At 36.1% G+C, this 20,310-nt stretch overlaps 1 protein-coding gene across 5 annotated transcripts in view; it reads right to left on the bottom strand.

The window, feature by feature from the left end:
* Positions 1-20,310, bottom strand: part of ZNF827 (zinc finger protein 827) — a 136,254-nt gene that overhangs the window by 6,868 nt on the left and 109,076 nt on the right. The window contains exons 9-13 of one of the 5 annotated variants that reach the window (XM_081959338.1): positions 11,191-11,328; positions 9,106-9,277; positions 6,872-7,062; positions 3,493-3,684; positions 3,218-3,395 (exon numbers count right to left, since the gene is read on the bottom strand). In XM_081959338.1, the coding sequence (XP_081815464.1) occupies positions 3,218-3,395; positions 3,493-3,684; positions 6,872-7,062; positions 9,106-9,277; positions 11,191-11,328 (871 nt within the window). Of the gene's footprint in view, positions 1-3,208; positions 3,396-3,492; positions 3,685-6,871; positions 7,063-9,105; positions 9,278-11,190; positions 11,329-20,310 lie in introns of all 5 variants that reach the window. The other 4 variants (XM_081959339.1, XM_081959341.1, XM_081959342.1 and 1 more) reach the window with 4 other exon arrangements.

Here is a 20,310-nt window from a genome sequence, read left to right as displayed (position 1 = left end):
TAAACATCACTCCAACAAACCCCAAGAAAAGAGAGGAGCTATACTATACTTCGTCACACTCTACAGAGTCTCCTTGCCTTCCATCCCAAAGGGATGCTCACTCCTACTGCTGAACACATGAAATCACATTACAATCTAAGAATACACAAAACCGACTCATGTAGATGGATGAACCCTTTTCATCTGCTGTATTTCTTCAATTTAAAGACAAGAGGGATGAGGGCCATAAAATATTCCAGGATCAAACCTTTTTTTTTTTTTTTTTTGCAAAATGTTCTCCCACTTCAAGCATATTTGGAAGTTTTAAAGTTGTACCTTATTTTCAGGAGAATAATCCAAAAATTGAGAATCTGATAGGATGTTGCAATTGCTTATTTATCTTACTGCCTATCCCTTTTCCCAATATTCTAGTAAAATGTTTTCTCTATAGATTAAAGTATTTTAATTATTTTAAAAGTAATTTTCAAACTTCATAAAGTAGCGTAGATTTAACTTTATTCACATCAGATAACGCAGCCCAAGTACTTTTGCAAACTACAGATAGTGAGATAAATAGGCTAATTGGAATAGTGAATTGCTTGGTATCTGCATATAGTCACCCTGATTCAGCAGCAGATAAATCCATTTCACAGGGTGCATTAACTATTTTTTGAACTTGATACTGACTTTGATCATATACCACCCCCACCCTCCAAAAATGCCTGGGCTCCCACTGCTCTTAATATACCCCTACAATTTCCTGGCAGTTTTGGGAGGGTAGTTAAATATTCATCCCATCCTGCCACATGGTTCTTTTCCTCTCGTGCACATCTGTGTGCAGAAGAAAATGCTTGCTTGTGCTGTTTTTAGTCTTTTGCAATTCCATTTCAGAGAAACCCAACTTTTGCTCTGTCCCTGCCTCTGCAAAAAGGTGAGATTTATACAGGCTGTGCTAAATTCTCGGTTAGCGACTATTGCAAATCCAGTGAAGAAGAGTGTGACAGAACTCTTTGGCTTCTGTGAGAGTACAGTCCTCTCATCCAAGAGATGCTAATGATGCTCAATGCTTTGGGAAAATTTAAAAGCAGTACGCTATATTTCACAATATTTCACAATGAAAGGAGTGCCTCATGGCACTATTTCATTTGATTCTAAATCTTGAAAGGAGCAATTCTAAACTTTTACAGGAAGAAGTTAAAAGTCACTGAAACTCTTGGAGGAAACACTTAAACCAGTTGTGTACAACCGTGGCAACTTTAAGACCCATGGATGTCAATTCCCAGAGTTCCCTAGCCAGCCACACTGACTGGGGAATTTTAGGAACTGAAGTCCACTAGTCTTAAAGTTGCCAAGATTAGTCACCCCTGACTTTCTCTGCACTGACCTTGTATAATGACCTTCTGCTTTTGATAAACCCCTTTTCAAGGTTGTTTGCTTTATGAGATATATACACTCTTACCAATTAGATCTGTTTTTACTACATTCACATTTTTCTTTGAAATTATTGTATTTTATTGAATTGTTATTGGTTGTACTAATGTATTTTTATATCAATAAATATAAAATCCCACCGAAAAAGCTCTGCCCTGATAGCAAACTGTACTACTAGCATTGGTTGTTTATTTCTGTACCAGTGGGGTCAGGGAGTACTACAGTAGGATAATTGTACAAAAGAACTGTTAAGCATGTACTTAATCTGCTGCTGAAATCGACGGAATTTCAACATGTTTACTATTATCCATAACGAGGGCTACAGCCTTGAAAATATCATCTTCCTTTTCAGTAGTATTAATATTTTTTAATTACTGGTATTCAAGAAACCATCACTGACAATTTGTTATTACCATTATTATTGATCATTTATATTTTATTGCATATTAAATTGTGGTTTGTCATCTAAAGTCTGTACAAATTGGGCAGTCTTTAAATACTTACATAAACATATCAATAATACAAATTTAGTGAGGCCCCAATTATCAGTTGAATAGAGTAAGACTTAGAAATATAACACTTACTTCTCAGAAATGCTTGTATTAGATTAATTATTAGTGACTTTTAATAGTGTAATGAAGTTAACAGTTTAGAGGTAATAGAAATTACTGAAAATACTTTACCATCAGTTATCATGTGGAAGTTCTAAAATGTTACAGATGTAAACATTTGAGCCATGAATGCTTTTGGTTCTATTATGAAAGCTTTGGTAAGCAGAAAAGTCTTTGTAATTCTTTGTAACTCATAAAAGTAGGCAAGAAAGATACAGCTGCTTTAATGAATCAGAGAATGCTGCATTTATACTTTCACACATTCCAGAGTATCTGTTCCCAATCGTATTTGATAAACATATCATTGAATATTAATATTTTATTCTAGTGATCTGATACTACTGATGTGCCTACTCCATTTCGACATAGATTATCATGTTGCTATAACATTTGTGTCTTTATTAGTCTGAAAACAATAGCTGAAATCTTCTAATATAAATCTGAAGCCATCATTGGTAACTGATGTTAAAAATTATCAAATAAGGATCAGTCAACCTAGCACTCTCCAGATACAGTGGGACTACATTCTAGAATTTCCAGCTATCCAGTACTTATAGGTAATGTAACATATCTCTGTAACATACCATGAAGGCCTATCAACAGTACATAATATTAACTTGTATCAACAATAATCCATTCAATGTTTGTCTATATTTCTTTGAATTATGGTAGTTAGTTTTGCAACTGTTAATGTCATTATCATAAGACAATCATAAGAATTTTCATATATCTGAAAATATTAGTCCCAGTCTGACCCTATGGAACTATTTTAGCTACAGAGATACGAAACATTTATGCCACTGTTGGTTAAAAATAAAAACAGTAATATTCAACACTGCTATTCCTGTTTAGTGCAGCATCAGCACACCTAAGAGACTAGGTGAGTTTGTTTTCTAGTAACCACTAGGTAACATGTGATGTTTGAAATGGCACTGAACTACAACTCCCACTATCACTATTAACCATGTTTCCCTGGGATGCTGAGAGATGTAGTTCACCAACATCAGAAGTGCCACACATTGCTGTATGTTGCCTATCCCTGATTCACAGCAACTTAAATTTGTTGTTCATAATAAGCTGTCTGGCTTTATCACTCCCAACATTTCCATGTTCTCCCACGCAAGTATCTCCGTTTCTACTTCCACAGTGATCAAGGTACTTAACACAATAAAAGTTTGTGTACTTGCTTTCCTTACTTGAGCCCACCAGTGGGGACAGTATGGCATTTCTTGTGCTCCAGTAATTGCTCAGGAGTCTTCATGAACTTGTGGCACACATCACATTCAAACATCCGTGTAATCAGGTGGATTTGCAAATGGCGCTCAAACATGGTTTTTGTTTTGCAGACAAAGTTACAGAAAACACATTCAAAACCTGCAGAAGGAAATTACAGACACTATTACCTAAGTCACGCACGACAGCCTTGAGAAAGTGGAGGGAGTCACTTTGCATTCCTTCGCCAACTTTTTACCTTTCTCTGATTTTTCTTCCGCATTTAATAGAGTCTGACTACCAGGCACTACGGAAATAACTAGCAGGTTATTGGATCCCTTGGGTTTGGGACTTATATCTGCATCTTCTTTACTATTGGCAGAATCACTAAGTGCTGACAAGGAAGAAGAAGAAGGACTGGTTGAATCACTGGGTGTTTTCCTTTCTTCACCTACAAAAATAAAAATAAAAATCAAAGGAATCAATGCTAAACATTAACCTCCTTATTGAAACCAGCATGCAAGCAATTCGGCTCAGAGATCCATACATAGAAGTATCTTTCTTTGTGCATCCCTACCTGCACTGCGCAAATCTAAGTGGATCGGGTTAAATTCAACTTCCTCTTTATTAAGCTAAACAAATTTAAGTTTTCCTGGGTACAACTGTATTTCCTTGTAACTCAGATCAAGCTATCACTTCTGTCTCTCAGTAAACTGAATAGCTCAATTTATCTTCACAATCCTTCCCACACCCTCTGCAAAAGGTCAGTTGATTTAAATACCAAACCAAACAGATTATGGATGGGTGGTGCACATTGGTGGATGCTGGTTTATTTTTGTCCTCCTACTGAGCAGCTGGAAAGTTGAAGAGTAGGTGTTCTGCAAAAGACATTTGCATTTTAAGGCGATAAAAAATTAATAAGGTGACCAAGTCAAATGGCCCTGTTTAACAGCATGTTATATTATATGGCTAGTGTTGGGGGTTAGGTTAAATTCGCCAGCAGTTTTGCACTAACGAGCTTTGACAAAACTTTGTTTTACAGTTAATATAAGGGAATGAAGCTGAAGCTGATTTGGGAGAGAAGGTTGCCTAGCTACCCTGAGAATGCAGCCAGAGCCCCCAGGCTGACCTTATCATCTATCTAAAACTAAGCTTTGAACTATTTATTGCACGGAGAACACTGATATAATTTTTGTGCTTTATTTTAGGAATACGCCATTTCTTGTACCACAGGTACCTATTAGATTTTAACGATTTCTTATAATTTCACTTGTTGGCAATGTTATTTTGGAACTGTCAGTATAAAAGCCAGCTTTGCTAAGGTAGTTAAATTTGCAACAGGAAAAATCAGAAGCAGTGGTACAAAACAGTTAAAAATGCCCTTAAGATATTTGCCAAGTGTGCTTTGGAGTTGCCTGGAGTCACTTCAGCAGTGTCATTATGTGGCCTGATTGAGCGCAGGGCTAAAGGAAATTATTGGCAGGAAGTTTTGATCTTTTAAAATATGATTTCCTTTTTGAAATGAAGTAGAACTTTTTGGGGGTATGTGTGTGTGTTAGTGTCCAATGTATATCTCATTCTAGATTTAAAACCCAACTGGATATCTCTCTTGCCTGCCTGATCTTACTTCCATGTACCTTTCTGTAGAAGGTTGTGTCCAGATTGTTTAAGATGAATCTGTGTATGGCACTTTGATAGACAATTTTAAATTTGGGAACAGTAATTGGATGAATTAGTGTTTGTTAATTGACTGAACAGTTCTATGCATCCCACTTATAGTAGTAGCATTTTTACATCAATGAGTTTTAAAATAGAGTTAGCTATATATGATGTTTATGTATCACTTGCACCAATTTACAGTTATTTTAAAGCAGCCTTTGAGTGACATGCCAGAGACTGCCCTCCCAAAAGCAATGGAGGTCAGAATACAGAGGTTGACAGGGTCCTGGCACAACTAAATCTAATTAATATACAGCTGATTGTAATTACAGCTGAACTACTTAAATACATTTAAGTTGATTAAATGTGCTTAATACCTTTCCAATTCTGTCATATTAAGCATTATCATTTCATGGTAACCTTTTGAAGGATCTTTGAGAGGGGCACATTGACAATATAGGGACTGCTACATTCATCTGTTTCCTTTATGTGCTTCCTCCTCAATCCAGAAAAAAATACTAGTTTGTTCCCTTCTAGTCCGCCTTATGCATATGTGGAATTCCAAGTAGGGTTAAAATACTTCATTTTTCTTTTATCAATGACAGTCTTGTATGACTAACTTTTCCAGGCACAGCCCACAGGAATTGGAGTGTTAATACAATGTTGGGATTCTAATTATTTTAATGTTTCAAATAATTACAATTGGAGAAATTATATTACATTATTCCTTAGGCAAAATGAAAATCAATGGGAAATTAAGCTGTGGAACCTATTAGCATCGTAACCAAAGTGGTTTGTGCCTGGCAAAAATCATTTTCACCAACACTAAAAATGCCTAAAGACCTTTATTAAATAATAGGGTTTGCAGTATATCTAGTAGAAGGGTCTTCTATTTTCAATCTGAATTAGAACTCCAAAGTATTTGGAAATAAAAGTAAAGGGAAGGATAGTGTCCTTAAAAAGGAGTTCCATTTTGAACAAGAACAAGTCTTTACTTGTCAAAAAGAAATAGGAAAGGGGGCATTGGGAGGGAATGGTTTTCCTTAACAATTTATTTAGCATCCAATGCACTTTTTTGCAGATAAAGAGAAGAAGGAAAACAAGTGTTGCTCTAGCAAACAGCCTTATTTTGGTTTGTATTTTAATAAAAATGTGTGTGGTTCACAGTTCAAAATTTTGAGACAAAAGCAAATGGAATTAGAAACCAATATATGCATTTTTCCAAATCTAATTATGCAGTTCTTAGCTCTAAAATGCCCTACAAAATATGTATTAGGACAGAAGCACAAGTATGTAGAACAAAACTGCTTGCCAAAATACATATACTATATATTAGGAAAACTGTAAACATGTGTACATTAGGAGAAATATACACAAATATGCAAATTTATTTTTTGCAGCATTTAAACAAATAAAATATAAATGTACATTGAAGCAGGAAAGGATCAAACAAAGCTACAGGCAGAATAATAAGAAAATGATAGGAAACTAATACAACAGATCATCCAGAAGGTGACATCATGAAGGTATGTCATAAGCAGTTCATTATGTTATTTTTAACATTTTTATTTATGATGGGGTACAATCAAGGTGCTTATGAAATCATACCCACACAAATGTGCAAGATTATTACTTGTGCCTGAAAAGAATTTATCTACATCTACATTCCATGTTACAAAGCATTTGCAAATGCAGTCAGAAATGTGAAGAGCTGCTCAGTGAATTCTTGCGTTCTCGTACCTAATGACAGCAATTAGCACTCAAAAACTCTTCACACGGTGCTGAACAGAATCCAAATAATGTACAATGTCATTTTTGCATGAGACAACATGGGTCAGAATATAAAATCCATTTGGCCATAATCACCCACTTTAGATTGCAGCTATAAGAATTTTGCAATGACTGGACCAAACTGGGATGGCATCAATAAACCTTGAAATAAAGTAGTAGGACAGAAGCAGCAGGAGGAGATGACAAACCTGGACACAGAGAGAGGTTATCACCTGCATGCTTGGTGGCAACATGTGCCTTCATCTCCGTCTCTTCCATGGTAACAAAATCACAGGCTGTGCAGCAAATAGAAAACATCCATTGCTCTTTATCCACATGAAGCGACATATGACTGACAAACTGGACATTCAGCTCTGTTTCAAATCCACACACATGACAACTGGAGGCAGGAGAAAGTTAGAAATATTAAAGAGTATGTTTTTATGGATCTTCTGTGATACCGATGAACATTGTTTTTTTTTTTTTAAATGATCCTGACCAGCTCCTGGTTTTACAACCTGTTCAGCTAAAATTGCACTGGGATGTTCTTTTGTCTGTTGAACTGCTTCTGAACTGACAGCCTTGCCAAGCTGATTAAGGGCAGGCACAAGGCAACAATCCCGAACATGCTATAATGATGCTAAATAATCATAAAGTTAATTAACAACTACAGGTTCCAGATGCTGCACATCACCTAGCTATTTCCTTTGGGCAATAAGATGTGCTGCAGCCTTGCCAAGATGTTCAGTCAGCTACTATGTGGATAAAGGGGGAGCTCACTCTGCTCTTTACAGCAATTCCCAAGCTTTGGAAATATCCAGTCAGCTTGAGATCTAACACAGAAAAAGTCTGGAATGCTTAATATAAGCAAGCCAAAATAGGCGCAGGAACTTTTTCTGCCTGATTAGGCAAAAGCTTAATACACAAATAGAAATAGTGGTATTTTGCAATCAAGTTCTTCTCTTATAGCACCGATTTGGCGTTTAAAGCCTCACATTTCCATAATTTAGTATTCTAGCTGCAAAGGATCACAATCCGCAGCAGCCCCATTTTCACAGTGGATAGAGAGAACAAGAATTGTGGTCCAGCATTTGGGTGAAAGTTGAAGATGTCTGGTCTAAATAGTCTTGGACCAGGGAATTTTAGGAGTCATCTCATGAAAATTGTCTCTGTTCTTGGGATAAGGAAAAATAAATTTATTTCCTGCCTTTTCTCTAGAAACATGATATAATATTTTAAAGGGAAAGTCATCCAATAAATTTCTATGATTTGAGGGTGGATAGATCTGGATCTGTGTGTTAAGCAGCGCACCAGACTCTTTTTGTTTGGATGACCAAATTATAAAACCCTTTCCAGAACTCTCTCTCTATACTTTAACTGAATAGTGAACATAAGGCTTTCTTTAGGCTAGGAGCAGTTAAGTAATCTCTTTTAATTGTGTTTACTACTGGATTTTAATTGTTTCATTATTTTTTTAAGTCCTAATTGTATGTTTTAATTTAACTGGTCTGTGGTGCCTTGATTGAGTCTTGCTTCAAAAGATAACATGCATATATTTATACTAACATTGTTTCTACACATGACACATTTTACACTGTTTTCTGCAATTTGTCTGAACATTAACAGACCAGATACTCAATTGCCAATTCATTCAACTAATCCAGAAATGACCACTTGGAATTGCAATAGTGATTAATTTTTTTGGCTACAGCAGCTTGCTATTTAGATCCATTAATTTAATCATGCTATTACTTCCAATACTGGGCAGTTTGTGATTTGGGGCTTTCCAGTAAGGTACTACCCATGATATAAATTCCAGGTTACCCACAGTTTGCATCCCAGGCAGACTTTCAGGCAAGACCTTGGTGCAGCAGACAAATGAGACAGTGCACTTATTCAGGACCAAATATGTTGTAGCATATTTTAGATAACTGGAAAAGTATAGCTCATATCCTAGTTTAATTCAGATATCAAAGGGTTTTCAGAAGATCAAAAGTCAAGATTTTACCCAGTAGACACAATTATGATGGTCAAAAAGTCACTAATATCAAAAGTGGCTTCAGTTCCAGCTGCTAGACCAATTCTTAAGTTAACAAATTTCAATTTGTTATTGCAGAATGTTCTAAGAAACATGAAATTTGTCCTAGCATACATATTTGGACATAAAAAATAGCTTCGGATGTAGGTTGGAAAGCATGATTTGGCAGAGCAATATCTGCAATAAAAGTGTAAAGAAGAGAATAATATTGTTTCAATTTACTTCATTTGTACAAAATGTGATGTTCTACTGTAAAATGGTAATTACTTTGATTGGAACCTTTTGCAAGCCATAACAAACTCATCATTTTCCTTAAATGTAAATAGTATGGTGGTTGCTCTTTTATAAGCTGAGAAGCCTAAACGGAAACTGAGCCCTGAGCTTGGTCTTTACCAGGATCCTCACCTGTAGTAATAAGGATGCTTCTTTCCATCATTGCCTTCAGATGTAACCGCGCTGACAATGTCCTCAGTGTCTGTACTCACCAACTTCACAGAATGCACAGTCAGGTGCTGGTTCAGATTAGCACGGCACTTAGCAGCATATGGGCACAAATGGCATTTATATTTTCTCTCTTCTGGAAAGAAATATTTAAAAAAAAAACAACTTTGAGTGGAGTTTCTTGTACGCATCTTTTATCACAAGTATGAGCCTGGGGCTTCCATCATTATGGAGAGTTGTTAAACCAGGTAAGCGAAAAGGAGGGATACCTGCTTAAATTTTCTTACAAAAGTTTATATTTATATAAAGTCTACATTTCTAAGGGGGGAAAAAACCATTGGGAACTTCCACAAAAAGGTTTTTGCACCTGTGGAATGTTGTATCTGTCTTGGCAGCTGAAGTGGCTCAGCTGCAGGATATTTGAGTAAGAAGTTGCTACTTTAAAAATAATAATAATTTTGTTTTGCTGCTGTCTTGTGGCTATCTAGATTTTTTGAAGCCCAGATATTGTGAGAATTATGAAGCTTTCAATTAATAGAAGAGACAAGTTTAAACTGAAATTCCCCGGGCTTCCAAAGGATTTGCTACTTTGATTTTATTTTAAAAAAATAAACAGTAAACTAAAACATTATTTCTTTCTGCAATTTAAAAGAGTGCAGACATGCTAGAACACCAAAGCAATTTTAAGTGCGAAGCAATGATCTAGAACAGTTTCCCCCAATGTGGAAAATTTCCTGGACCCCCAACTACAATTCCTAGGCAGAGTGACCCAAATCCAGTACATCACATTGAACCAGACTGGGAAAGTCTACTGTAGAAGAAATTGTTTGGGATACTTCAAAGAAACATAGCTGTACAAAACAAAATGATCATAAACTTTATTCTTATATTTCCATTTGATATTTTAACACTTTCTGCAAGAAAAAATATATAATAGTTTAATTGGATCCCATTAGTACATTTCTTCAATTGTTTTTCACCTGCAAATATAACGTTCATTAGTTATTTGGAATATTTTTAATAATCACATTTCTGTATGATTACAGAAGGGTACATGAGTTTTGAATGTACAGCTACAATAGAATAATGCAATGGGGCCAGATTTTCTAATAGAAACAGAAGATTCCAGATCCCATTCATCTGTGGAAGGAAATAAGCAAAGACGTTTCAGTGCAGAACTGAAGACATAAAGATATTTTGATTTTATTATTATTTACTTATTTATTAAACTTATGGTTATGATTAGTGAAAATCTCTTGATGGTTTACAACAGGGGTCTCCAACCTCTGGACTGTGGCATACTATCGGGCTGTGGTGTATTCGGAATTGGGCTGCATAAGTGGCTGGCTAGAGCATGTGCAAGTGCAGCTCAACTTGCATGAGCGGCAGGCCAGCAGGCACTCATGTGCATGCTTGGTGGCCCGCCACTGGTGCAAGGGCTGTGTCTGCTCATGCGGCCCAGTTTCACTCCCCAAGGCTGTCAAGCTGCAACAGTTATTAAAATGAACATTAAAAATTAAATTCTGAGTCAAAACCAAATATATTAACAAAGAAATCAAATCATAATAAATGGCAATTTTTAAAATTTATTTATTCCCTTAGCACAGTAGGGGCCATGTTCCAAAGATCTGACATGGCTACAGAAAAGGAAACATCTTTCTGTTCTTAAGCAATCGAATTCTTAAAAATGAGGAACGACAGCCCTACCTCTTATCTCCCATTACTAGACAAATGATTGCTTCTATAAATGTGGTTTTCTTTAGACCCATTTTCTCTTTAGATTTGCAACTGGATGGGGACAAGGAATTTTTATTACATAAATGGATTTAATGCAGAATATTCCAGTAACTGATCCTTATTTCATGGTTCTTCCAGACAATCACAGAAAGAGGAGAAGGGTATATTTTAATGATGGCTTTAAGTAATTGCCTATGATAACTGCAGTGATTCCAGTTCTATTCACTCTACTTGCTTTCAAAGAAATGTACTCTTGTTTCCCTAAAAAAAGAACAAATTCTATCCTATCTTGTTTTAGAAACAAAATATTACCTGTGTGCAGGGAGAGATGTCGGGACAACGTCTGTTGTCGGCCAAACACTTTTCCACATACATCACAAGGAAAGAGCTGGTCATTAAATTTCCAAGACGACAACCCATTTCCAGTTTCTAGTCCTATATTCTCCGTTTCTGTTCCCCCCAAAAAGAAAAAAAATGTCATTCTATTATTAGTAAGCCAAAGGCATTCTCAATTTTGTCTACTGTGTGTTGCTGGATATCCCATTGGCCACAAAAGGAAACTGTCCCACTCTCAGTGAATATGAATTAGACTTTGCAAAACTATCATTCCTATTAAGAATTTGTAAATAAGATTTCACTATTAAACAAATCATATTAATCTGAATCCCTAGACCAGGGCTGTCAAACTCCCGGCCCATGGGCTGGATGCATCACGTGCTGGCCTCACCCATGCCCGGTTTAGCGAAGGGGGAAAAAGTCCTGATATGTCACGTGGTGCTGCCATGATGACATGAGTTTGACACCCCTACTCTAGACAGAACAGGAACTTCCCCAAGTTATAATTTTAAAAGAAAGAAAGGTAAAATATAATTAAATGTCAGAATGTTTGGATAGCTGGCAGATTCAAGCCTTCTGCTCTATCTTTTGTTTATACAAACAATAATCTCTCTCGCGGACCATTTCCAAGTAGCTGGTACATAAACTTGGAATTTGCTTTTATTTATTAATTTAATTAATTAATGAATTTAATACTAAAGCTTATTGCTAGAGAACATCAAATTCAAGTTACAACAAAACTGGTTTTTTTGCATTTTAATATTTCCAGTTATCTTCTTCCTTTTGACTATTTTATAGTTCCCCAAGAGAGTTGGTAAGAAGGAATAGAAAGGAGGACAAATTTAAATTTATGTGAATCCCTATCCACTCTGAACTACAGAGAGAAAATTAGCTCAAACACCCCAAGTAATCCTTATTATTTGCCTAAGTAGTGTTCGTCTAAGTAGTATGCCAATTTCATCCAGACCAATCCAGAACTAAATCCAAATCTGGGCATTCCTCCACCCCCACTTCCAATAAAAAGTGCATATGATTCATCTTTATATGAGTATGTGTGTAACCGTTGGTTAAAATTGCCTAAATAATTAAACAAAATCACTTTTAAAAGTAATTCCTCTATCTGAATATTATCAGCCTCAAACACAGACCATTCTCACTTGCAGAAACACACAAGTACACTTAAAAACGTAAATGCATTTCAGAGGGGCAAAAAAAATAAGGAAAAACAACAGGATAGAGATCGGCTAAGGGGGAAGGGTTAGATATACAAAATTAGAGGGAGAATGGATGGAAAAAAGGAATGGAAAGGGAAGCCCAGTTCAGGCCTTATAAACAGGTTTAAAATTCAGAAGGCAAGCATTCCTTCTCATATGATGACTTTCAGCAACAAGGTCTGCAGTTATCTATTCTTCCTACCTTTTGTTTTGTCTGCTATACTCTGCTAATGTAAGAGTGAGGAGTCCTTGGTGCTCTCTAAGCTTGATTGTTTTGTTGCAGCTGTTTCATTAGCCAAACTAGGTAACATCACCAGGGCTGTCAGTGGCAAAGCACTAGAATATAAACTGAGAGCAAACCCACGCCTTAGTAGCACTGGCGATGTTACTTAGTTTAAGTAATGAAATGTCTGCAAGAAAACAACCAAACTCAGAGAGCACTAAGGATTTTAGTGCTGAGATACAAATGTGCTCTTTTATTAATATTACAACTCTCTTGCATTCCCTGCCCCGCTCTAATTTCAAGATGATTATTTGAGGGGGGGGGAGGGGGATCAGGATTTCCTTTCTTGAGCAGCACTGAATTCCTCTAGAACAGACTGTTTTGGGATAACAGGTGCATGAATGCATAAGCAGTTTGGGCAGGTAATATAAGTTGTGTCTGAAGGATAAATTATATGTTCTCGAGTCTTATATAATTCACAGCAAATTCTGTATATATGAAACTGTATAAAAGTGTCTTGAGCAGAATTCTTGTTGCTGTTCCCTCTGTTTACCAACCTATTTCAACAACCAAATCATTTCCTGAAGTGCTTGCCTTCACAACATCAAGGCCTACACAGTTCCAAATATAGAGAAATAATGCCTTTCCACAATAGTAATTTGCATGTTTTACCCCAATGTTGATAGGAAAAGCACTAGAAGAATTTTGCATATCCAAATAGTATCAGGCTCAGTTTTAATTTGAAGCCCTTTTCTTACAACCCCTTTTTGTTTTCTCTATTTAATTTCTTACTGCTATCAAGACATATTTGACATCCAAAAAAAGGCTCTCATTTCAGTTTTTGAGGAAAAAAAGGTTTATTATTTCTGCAGTTCAGCTTAAATGCATATTCTTGCTCTAGAGATCTTAATGGTTCTCAATGGTTCCCTCTTAATAATCAATATAGTTCCCAATAACTCCCATAATGCTTGCCAATGGCAAGCTTCTTTCTATCTTGGCTTCTTTCTGAGGCAAGCACTGAGTCCTGAATTGAAATGATTCTTTTATGCCAGTTTGTCCAATCCCCTGGTCAATGCAGTAATCAAAATTAAATGTATAGTATGTACAATTTAAATATTTAATGTAAGGCAGCTATTTTTCTTAGTGAAAAAGAGGTTTAATTAGATATCAGCCTGCCTAAATTATGACAAGTGGATTATTTTTTCACCAGTCAAGGTGTTTCATGAAAATGTTTTAGTAGACAATGTAAGGCTATTTCAGCTATAAAGCTGGCTGGATTTGAACATAAACTGTTATTACATTTAAATACTATTTTTGGTTTGATTCACAATTATCAATGTTCTATGGTAAAAGGTGTGAATATTATACAAGTTTGATAGTTTTGTTAGCCTATTAAAAAGATTAATTCATCAAAGATTAATTCATCGAAGCATTATTTTTCAAGGGCTTGTTTATCATCTTTTTCTCTTGTCCTTATACAATTTTTGAGTTTATAATCAGCTAATAATTAAGTTGTTTCAAATGGTCAAGTGTAAAAGTTAATACTGCATAAAAGTTCATACTATTGATGTAGGTTCATCCTACTAATATGTACTCATAGCTAATGCTATCTTCCTTGGTAAGAAACAAATCTTCCTGTTAAACTAGGAAGTAAATATAATGATCAAAATAGAATATGAACTTACTGAATTCCAGCTTTTTGCATTCTTTTTACTTTAATTCTTTTCTTTTTAATGGAGAAAAAAAGATAATTCAAAATCGGAAGCTTTTTTGTCCCCATATATTTTGTGATTAGTGGAGAAACAACATTAAAAGGTCTGGAAGTTGAGTCATGGCAACTGGACTTATTTTCTTGTTGGTTTGAAACGTTTTGGTGTTTATCTAAGCAACTTTTCAGATTGAGGAAGTTGGTTAGGGGAATCTGAGTAGCAGACAGGTCGTTGGAATGTACCAACTTCCAAAATACTTAGGGGTCATTAAGTGTAGCCTTGCTGGTGAACCTGTGAAGTGGTTTTAATTTTACTGGGGACTGATGAGACAGCAGCATAAGAAATGCCTAATCAGATTCCTCCTAACCAACTTGCACAGTTTGAAGAAACTACTTGGATAAGCAGCAAAACATTTCAACAATTTGCCATGACTCAGCTTCATGACAACTCTGCCTGGATAGCTGACAATCTTCACTGACAACATTGAAAGGTGGTAGGTAAATAGCATTTTGGATAGAAAAATAGTGTTTTTATGAAAATGTGTATTTGTGAAAAACACATTGAAAAAAGTAAGTTGGAATTCTTTGCAAACAAATAAGAAGAGAGTTCTAAAAAGAATTAACCTTAGTAGAGGTATTGTATGTCCTAGGCCAAAAGTGGGGAATATTGGCCCCTTCATGACTTGTGAACTTCAACTCCCAGAATTCCTAAGCCAGCATGGCTCAGGAATTCTGGGAATTGAAATCCACAAGAGAAGAGCCATGGTTTCCCACCCATCCTAGGCCTATATCACCAGTCACATTTAAAGCCAAATACAGCCTATCAAACATACTGTATATGTTGCCATTCAGCTTGGTAATTTCTAACTGTGCTACTATTTTACTAAGACTAACAAAATGATCAAGTATTTAGTGCACTACAATAACATGCATTACTGTACAGGAAGCATACAGACATATTATAAATACTTCAGCTAAGTATGATCAGATATATCTGTCCATATATCTTCCCTATATCATAATAATGAGACCACAAACAACAATTGTTATCCATAAGAAATCAAGTTCTCTCTCATCATTCTGTTTCACTTGTATGCATGCATGTATGTCTGACCTATTGGGAAGCGCGCTTTTTTGTATAAAGCCACAGCAATCTGGATAGATTACCAGTCAAAGAAAATACTGTATAAGCGAATTACTGTGATTAATTCAAGCAAGACCTGAAAGCTAGCTTAACTGAGCAACAAACAGCTATTCAGTCATTATCACAGGCTATTTATTATAAGCCCCATCTCTCAGAAAAGCCATGGTTCATATAGCACTTGAAACAACAAAAGCTTGCCACTTGATGGGTATCCTCTGGGTGCTACCATTATCTGCTATTTGTCTTATAATAATACAAATTATCTTTAATGTGTGATTAATCATGCATCTTCCAAATTAGCCCTTCTGCAAAGTTTAAAAGGCAGATGGAAAGAAATAGCTGAAGTATGTATAAAGCATTTAACTTCTCTGAAATCAATTGTGAACCATTCTTTCAATTATTAGTTTTGAGTTCAAGAGGATGGTCATTTGACTTGACAGCAACGACGTACGTTTTAGCAGAGCTTTTTGAGTATTTAATCAAATAGGCCTTGGACAGAAAAATATGGTAACGATTATAGGAAAATATCAAGTATAAGTTGTAACAAAAGCCTTATGCTGGTACATACAGATTATGGAATATTCATGGTATAATGCATTGGTGTAATATGTGGACATTTGCCCATTGAAATATCTAAGATTTGCCTCCTTTCTCAGTGGTTGCTTTCCACTGAGTATTGATGGCAGGGAAGAGATTGTGACTATTTGAGATTACTGTGAAATTTGCAGGCCTTCTTGAACTCATAAATACTACTAAAGAGTAGGTGGCAGTCATTCCCAATTAGGTACCTTGTAGGCTATAAGAACCAAAAAAATCTTTTCTTGTTTGGGAGGGAATAATGGGAATTGTATTTAAAAATTCTGGAAGTTACCAGCCCAGGATAGAATAAACTAAACAAATCCATCCTAGTGGATTTAGTTTCAAGGATCACAGGATCTCTTTTAGTAATAACTGCTTTTAGTGGATTTAATACATGCTGTTTTCAGACAGAAATGAGACTAAAATTAATCATGTTGCTGTTCTTCTAGAGTCAGAAGATTTAAGTTAGTTATGATTAAACTGTCCTATTTATAAACATACAATGAAAGCATTCCTAATTTAACTTGGATCTGAACTCCTGTCTTTGCATAAGGATAGGAGATAACTGGGGTCAGTTGCTTCAAAAGAAGATGTCATAAAATAGTTCAATAACTTCTACTGCCGTTTAATATAGCTTGTGCTTGCCAAATCGACAAGTGCAAGAAAGCACTGTTTTACAAGCCTTCCCAATCTGGTACAAGGAAGGAAAGTCAATTTTGTACTTTAGCTAGAAAATCATATATATTTCATACCACTATGAAACAGAAATCTGCTTCTCAGAAACCGAAGAAGTAGGAAGAACTGCAATTATCTGGATTTACTGGGGAAGTAAAGAGAGAGGAAAGAAATAACTTACCCAGAATATTGGTAATTTAGTTTAGAAATATAGGAACATGAAAGTAAGATAGATTTTTGAAATGAGATTCCAAGTTGTACTGGGCAAAAAACCTCAACTGTTAGGCAAAGATTCAATTCGATGACAGATCTAAGATCAAAGCAAGGTATTACCATCAATAACCATATTATACATGTACAAGCCCAGTGATGATAGATATTATTTCCATGCCTGTTCAGTTTGAAGAAATCAACTATTTGTTTGTTAAGATGAGGTCAAATGAACTAATGCTTTACCATAGCATCAGAAATGTGGCTAAGAACTTGGAATAAAATGTTGTTATAGCTACCAATTCTGAAGAAATTCAGCTATCATTATATACAGTATATAAAAGAAACCACTTCTTAGTTATAGCAAAACTTTAAAAAGCAAAGGAAATGTTTACATCTGACTTGGTATTTTCAAATTTTGTTGATGCGGATGTCAGTGCCTTAAAATTCAGAATGCATTCACAAGCCTTCCATCATTCTTGGCCTCTACAAAGCTATATCTTGCAGTACTGTTCTAATGTCAAAGCTTCTCTCCCTTCAGTGTTGTATTAGCAAATTGTATTAGTAATGTTGCTAATGCAAGTTGTGGTTGTTGTTATTGCCACACCACATATATGACTACATGGCTTACAAAAAAATAATTATATTAAATAGAAAATAAAACACATGACAGCTGGGCATCACTCAAATAATTATCAACCCAGCCTCAGGACATAGACTTTGTTACCCACACAGTCCCCAGACTTGGCCAAAAAGCCAAATTTTCAAGGCCTTATAGAAGACTGACAGGGCCAATTCAATTTTAGCGGGATGATGGCATGCACCAGGGCAGAAATGGCTCTCCTTCTAAGCCTTGGCAGGTGACCCTCTTCAGCCAACAATACTCAGAACATGTCCCTTCTGTCAGATTGGTAGGCTAGGTAAAGGTAATAGGGGAAGGACAGTCCCACAAGAAACCCGTGAATGGCTTTTTAAAGTGACAATTAGCACCTTGAATTGCACAGGGAAGCACACTAGAATTCCAAGTTAACCTCTCTCTGATTGCAATGGATCTTTATGATTTGCCTCTTCGATCTTCATTTGAGGGGAAATTCTCCAGTGAGGAATAACTGTTCAGCTAAACAGGGATATGACCATTCATGGTATCTGGAACTTGCAACTTAGGCGGTTTCCTATATCCCATTCAAGTCTATCTGTATTATTTGATTCAAACTGCAACATATTTTAATTAAACACAGCAATATGCTTCTAGATATTTCCCACATATTCAGGGTAATTTTTGAGTAAGACCTTTTGATCATGATTTGAGTGATCAAGTACTATCCTGAAGTATTAAATATTTCCATAGAGTGAATGTATGTGCGAGATGTGTATGTGTGTAGTATATATCATTCTAGTCTTTTCATGTAACATCAAATTGGTTACATAAAATTATTTCTAGATATATAACACATTTTAAAGTTACTGAAAGACTTTATTGCAACCATTAATCAGTACAAATTATTAAAGCTATCTTCAAGAAAAGCTTCTCTTCTTCCAACTGTCTGTGTGCCTCTAATGTGTCTTGGCAATTTTAGGCAAGATGCCAGCCTTTTCATTCTATACATTGGAAGAAATCCAGCTGGGTTCAGTGAAGCCTTCAACTTGTGTACTTCCCTCCTCAGAGTGAAAGAGGAAACAGGAAACTTTTGCTTCTGTTTTCAACTGATTGAATTACTTCTGAATATTATAAGTGGCTGATGTCAATTAATAAAATAACCCAACCCAGAAACCATAGTTAAAGCTCTACTGTTAAAGTTACAATAATTAAAAACAATCCATAAACCGTCTATATTCAGACATGATGCGAAACTGAAGTAGGTTAAAAATGCAAGCAAACATTTTAAACCTTTTCATGGCTTTACAAGAGGAGGAGTAGAAAGAATTTTTAAAGGCTTTCCAGTATTTTTCTAATTTTGGGTCGTTTATGGGAAACTGGCACAAAGTTAGTAAACTCCCCCCCCCAAGCAAACAAACCTCAGAGGGATAATTTCCCTCAAGCACTTGATTTTTCTCCTGCTTTTTAAAATCTTAATTTTTCTAATCAGTTAAAACAAAGCATTTTACATAAAAGGTATCTGATGAAGTGAGCTGCAGTCACAAAAGCTTATGCCTTTGAATGTAATCTGTTAGTTGGAAAAGTGCCCCCAGATTTCTGATTGTTTGCTACCATAGACCATAATGGCTCTCTTCCAACATAATTAATCTCATTAAGCCTTGGTTTTGTGTGTTTTCGTAGATTTTCACGGGTGTAGGTATGCTGGTCTTGTTGTATTCAGATCTTTTCCACTGTAAGATTAAGTTTGTCTTGGCAACGTTTCGGCGAGGTCTCACTTGCCATTCTCAGGCTGGTGTTTTCGGCTTAAAGCATGGCAGGAGCTGCCGTCCTTCTATAAATCTTGGTGGAGGTGTGTGGAGTGCTGGTTTTGTTTCAGTAAGTGGATTGATTAGATGTGTGGCTGTATCATGATTGGTAGATTGGTGCTGATTGTGAGTAGGTCCCAGTTGGTTTGGTCTAGTAGGAATCTTTTCCTGTGGAGTTCGTTTCTGATTAGGGCTAATTCAGTTCTTTTCAGGATCCTTTCGGTGGCTGAGGTTTTAGAATCGAATTTTAGTTGGAAGCATGTGGGGATCAGGCAGTTGCGTAGGAATGTGAGGTCACATAAGACACTCTCTCACAAACATATTAATCTCCATCGGATTCCAAAGAAAAACAATTATCAACCTAATCCAAAGGGAGACTCTCCCCAAAAATCGAGACACAGGACAGGACAACGGCATCGCCCTCCTCCCTTACATCAAAGGCACCACAGATAAAATCAGCAAATTCTCCACAAACACAATATCAAGACAACCTTCAACACTGACCAAAAAATAGCCAACATCTTAAGAAACCTCAAAGACAAAATCCAGTTAAAAAACCAAGGAGTCTATGAAATACCATGCAAAATCTGCCCTGCAACATACATAGGACAAACGAACAAGAGAATAAATGCACGCATTGCAGAACACAAGAACGCAGTAAGAACAAAAGAAAAAAACTTCCTCCCTTTCCCAGCACCTTAAAGCTACAGGACATGAAATTAATTTTGAAGGAACCAGGTTAATCTCCAAAACTGAACACTTCAACAAGAGAATAATTATAGAAGTTATCGAAATAGAGAAACACCCCCACAACATGAATAAATGTGACGATACCTCCCGCCTATCAGACATCTGGAAACCAGCCCTTGTCAACAAACAAGCCCCACCCACCACCCAGGCCGTTACAACACAAAACAACAACAGACACACAGCCAGCACC

Source organism: Natrix helvetica (assembly GCF_964273705.1).
Source record: "Natrix helvetica genome assembly, chromosome: 7".
Lineage (NCBI taxonomy): Eukaryota > Metazoa > Chordata > Lepidosauria > Squamata > Natricidae > Natrix > Natrix helvetica.
The sequence above is the reverse complement of the archived record's forward strand: the minus strand, read 5'-3'. Positions and strand labels throughout refer to the sequence as shown.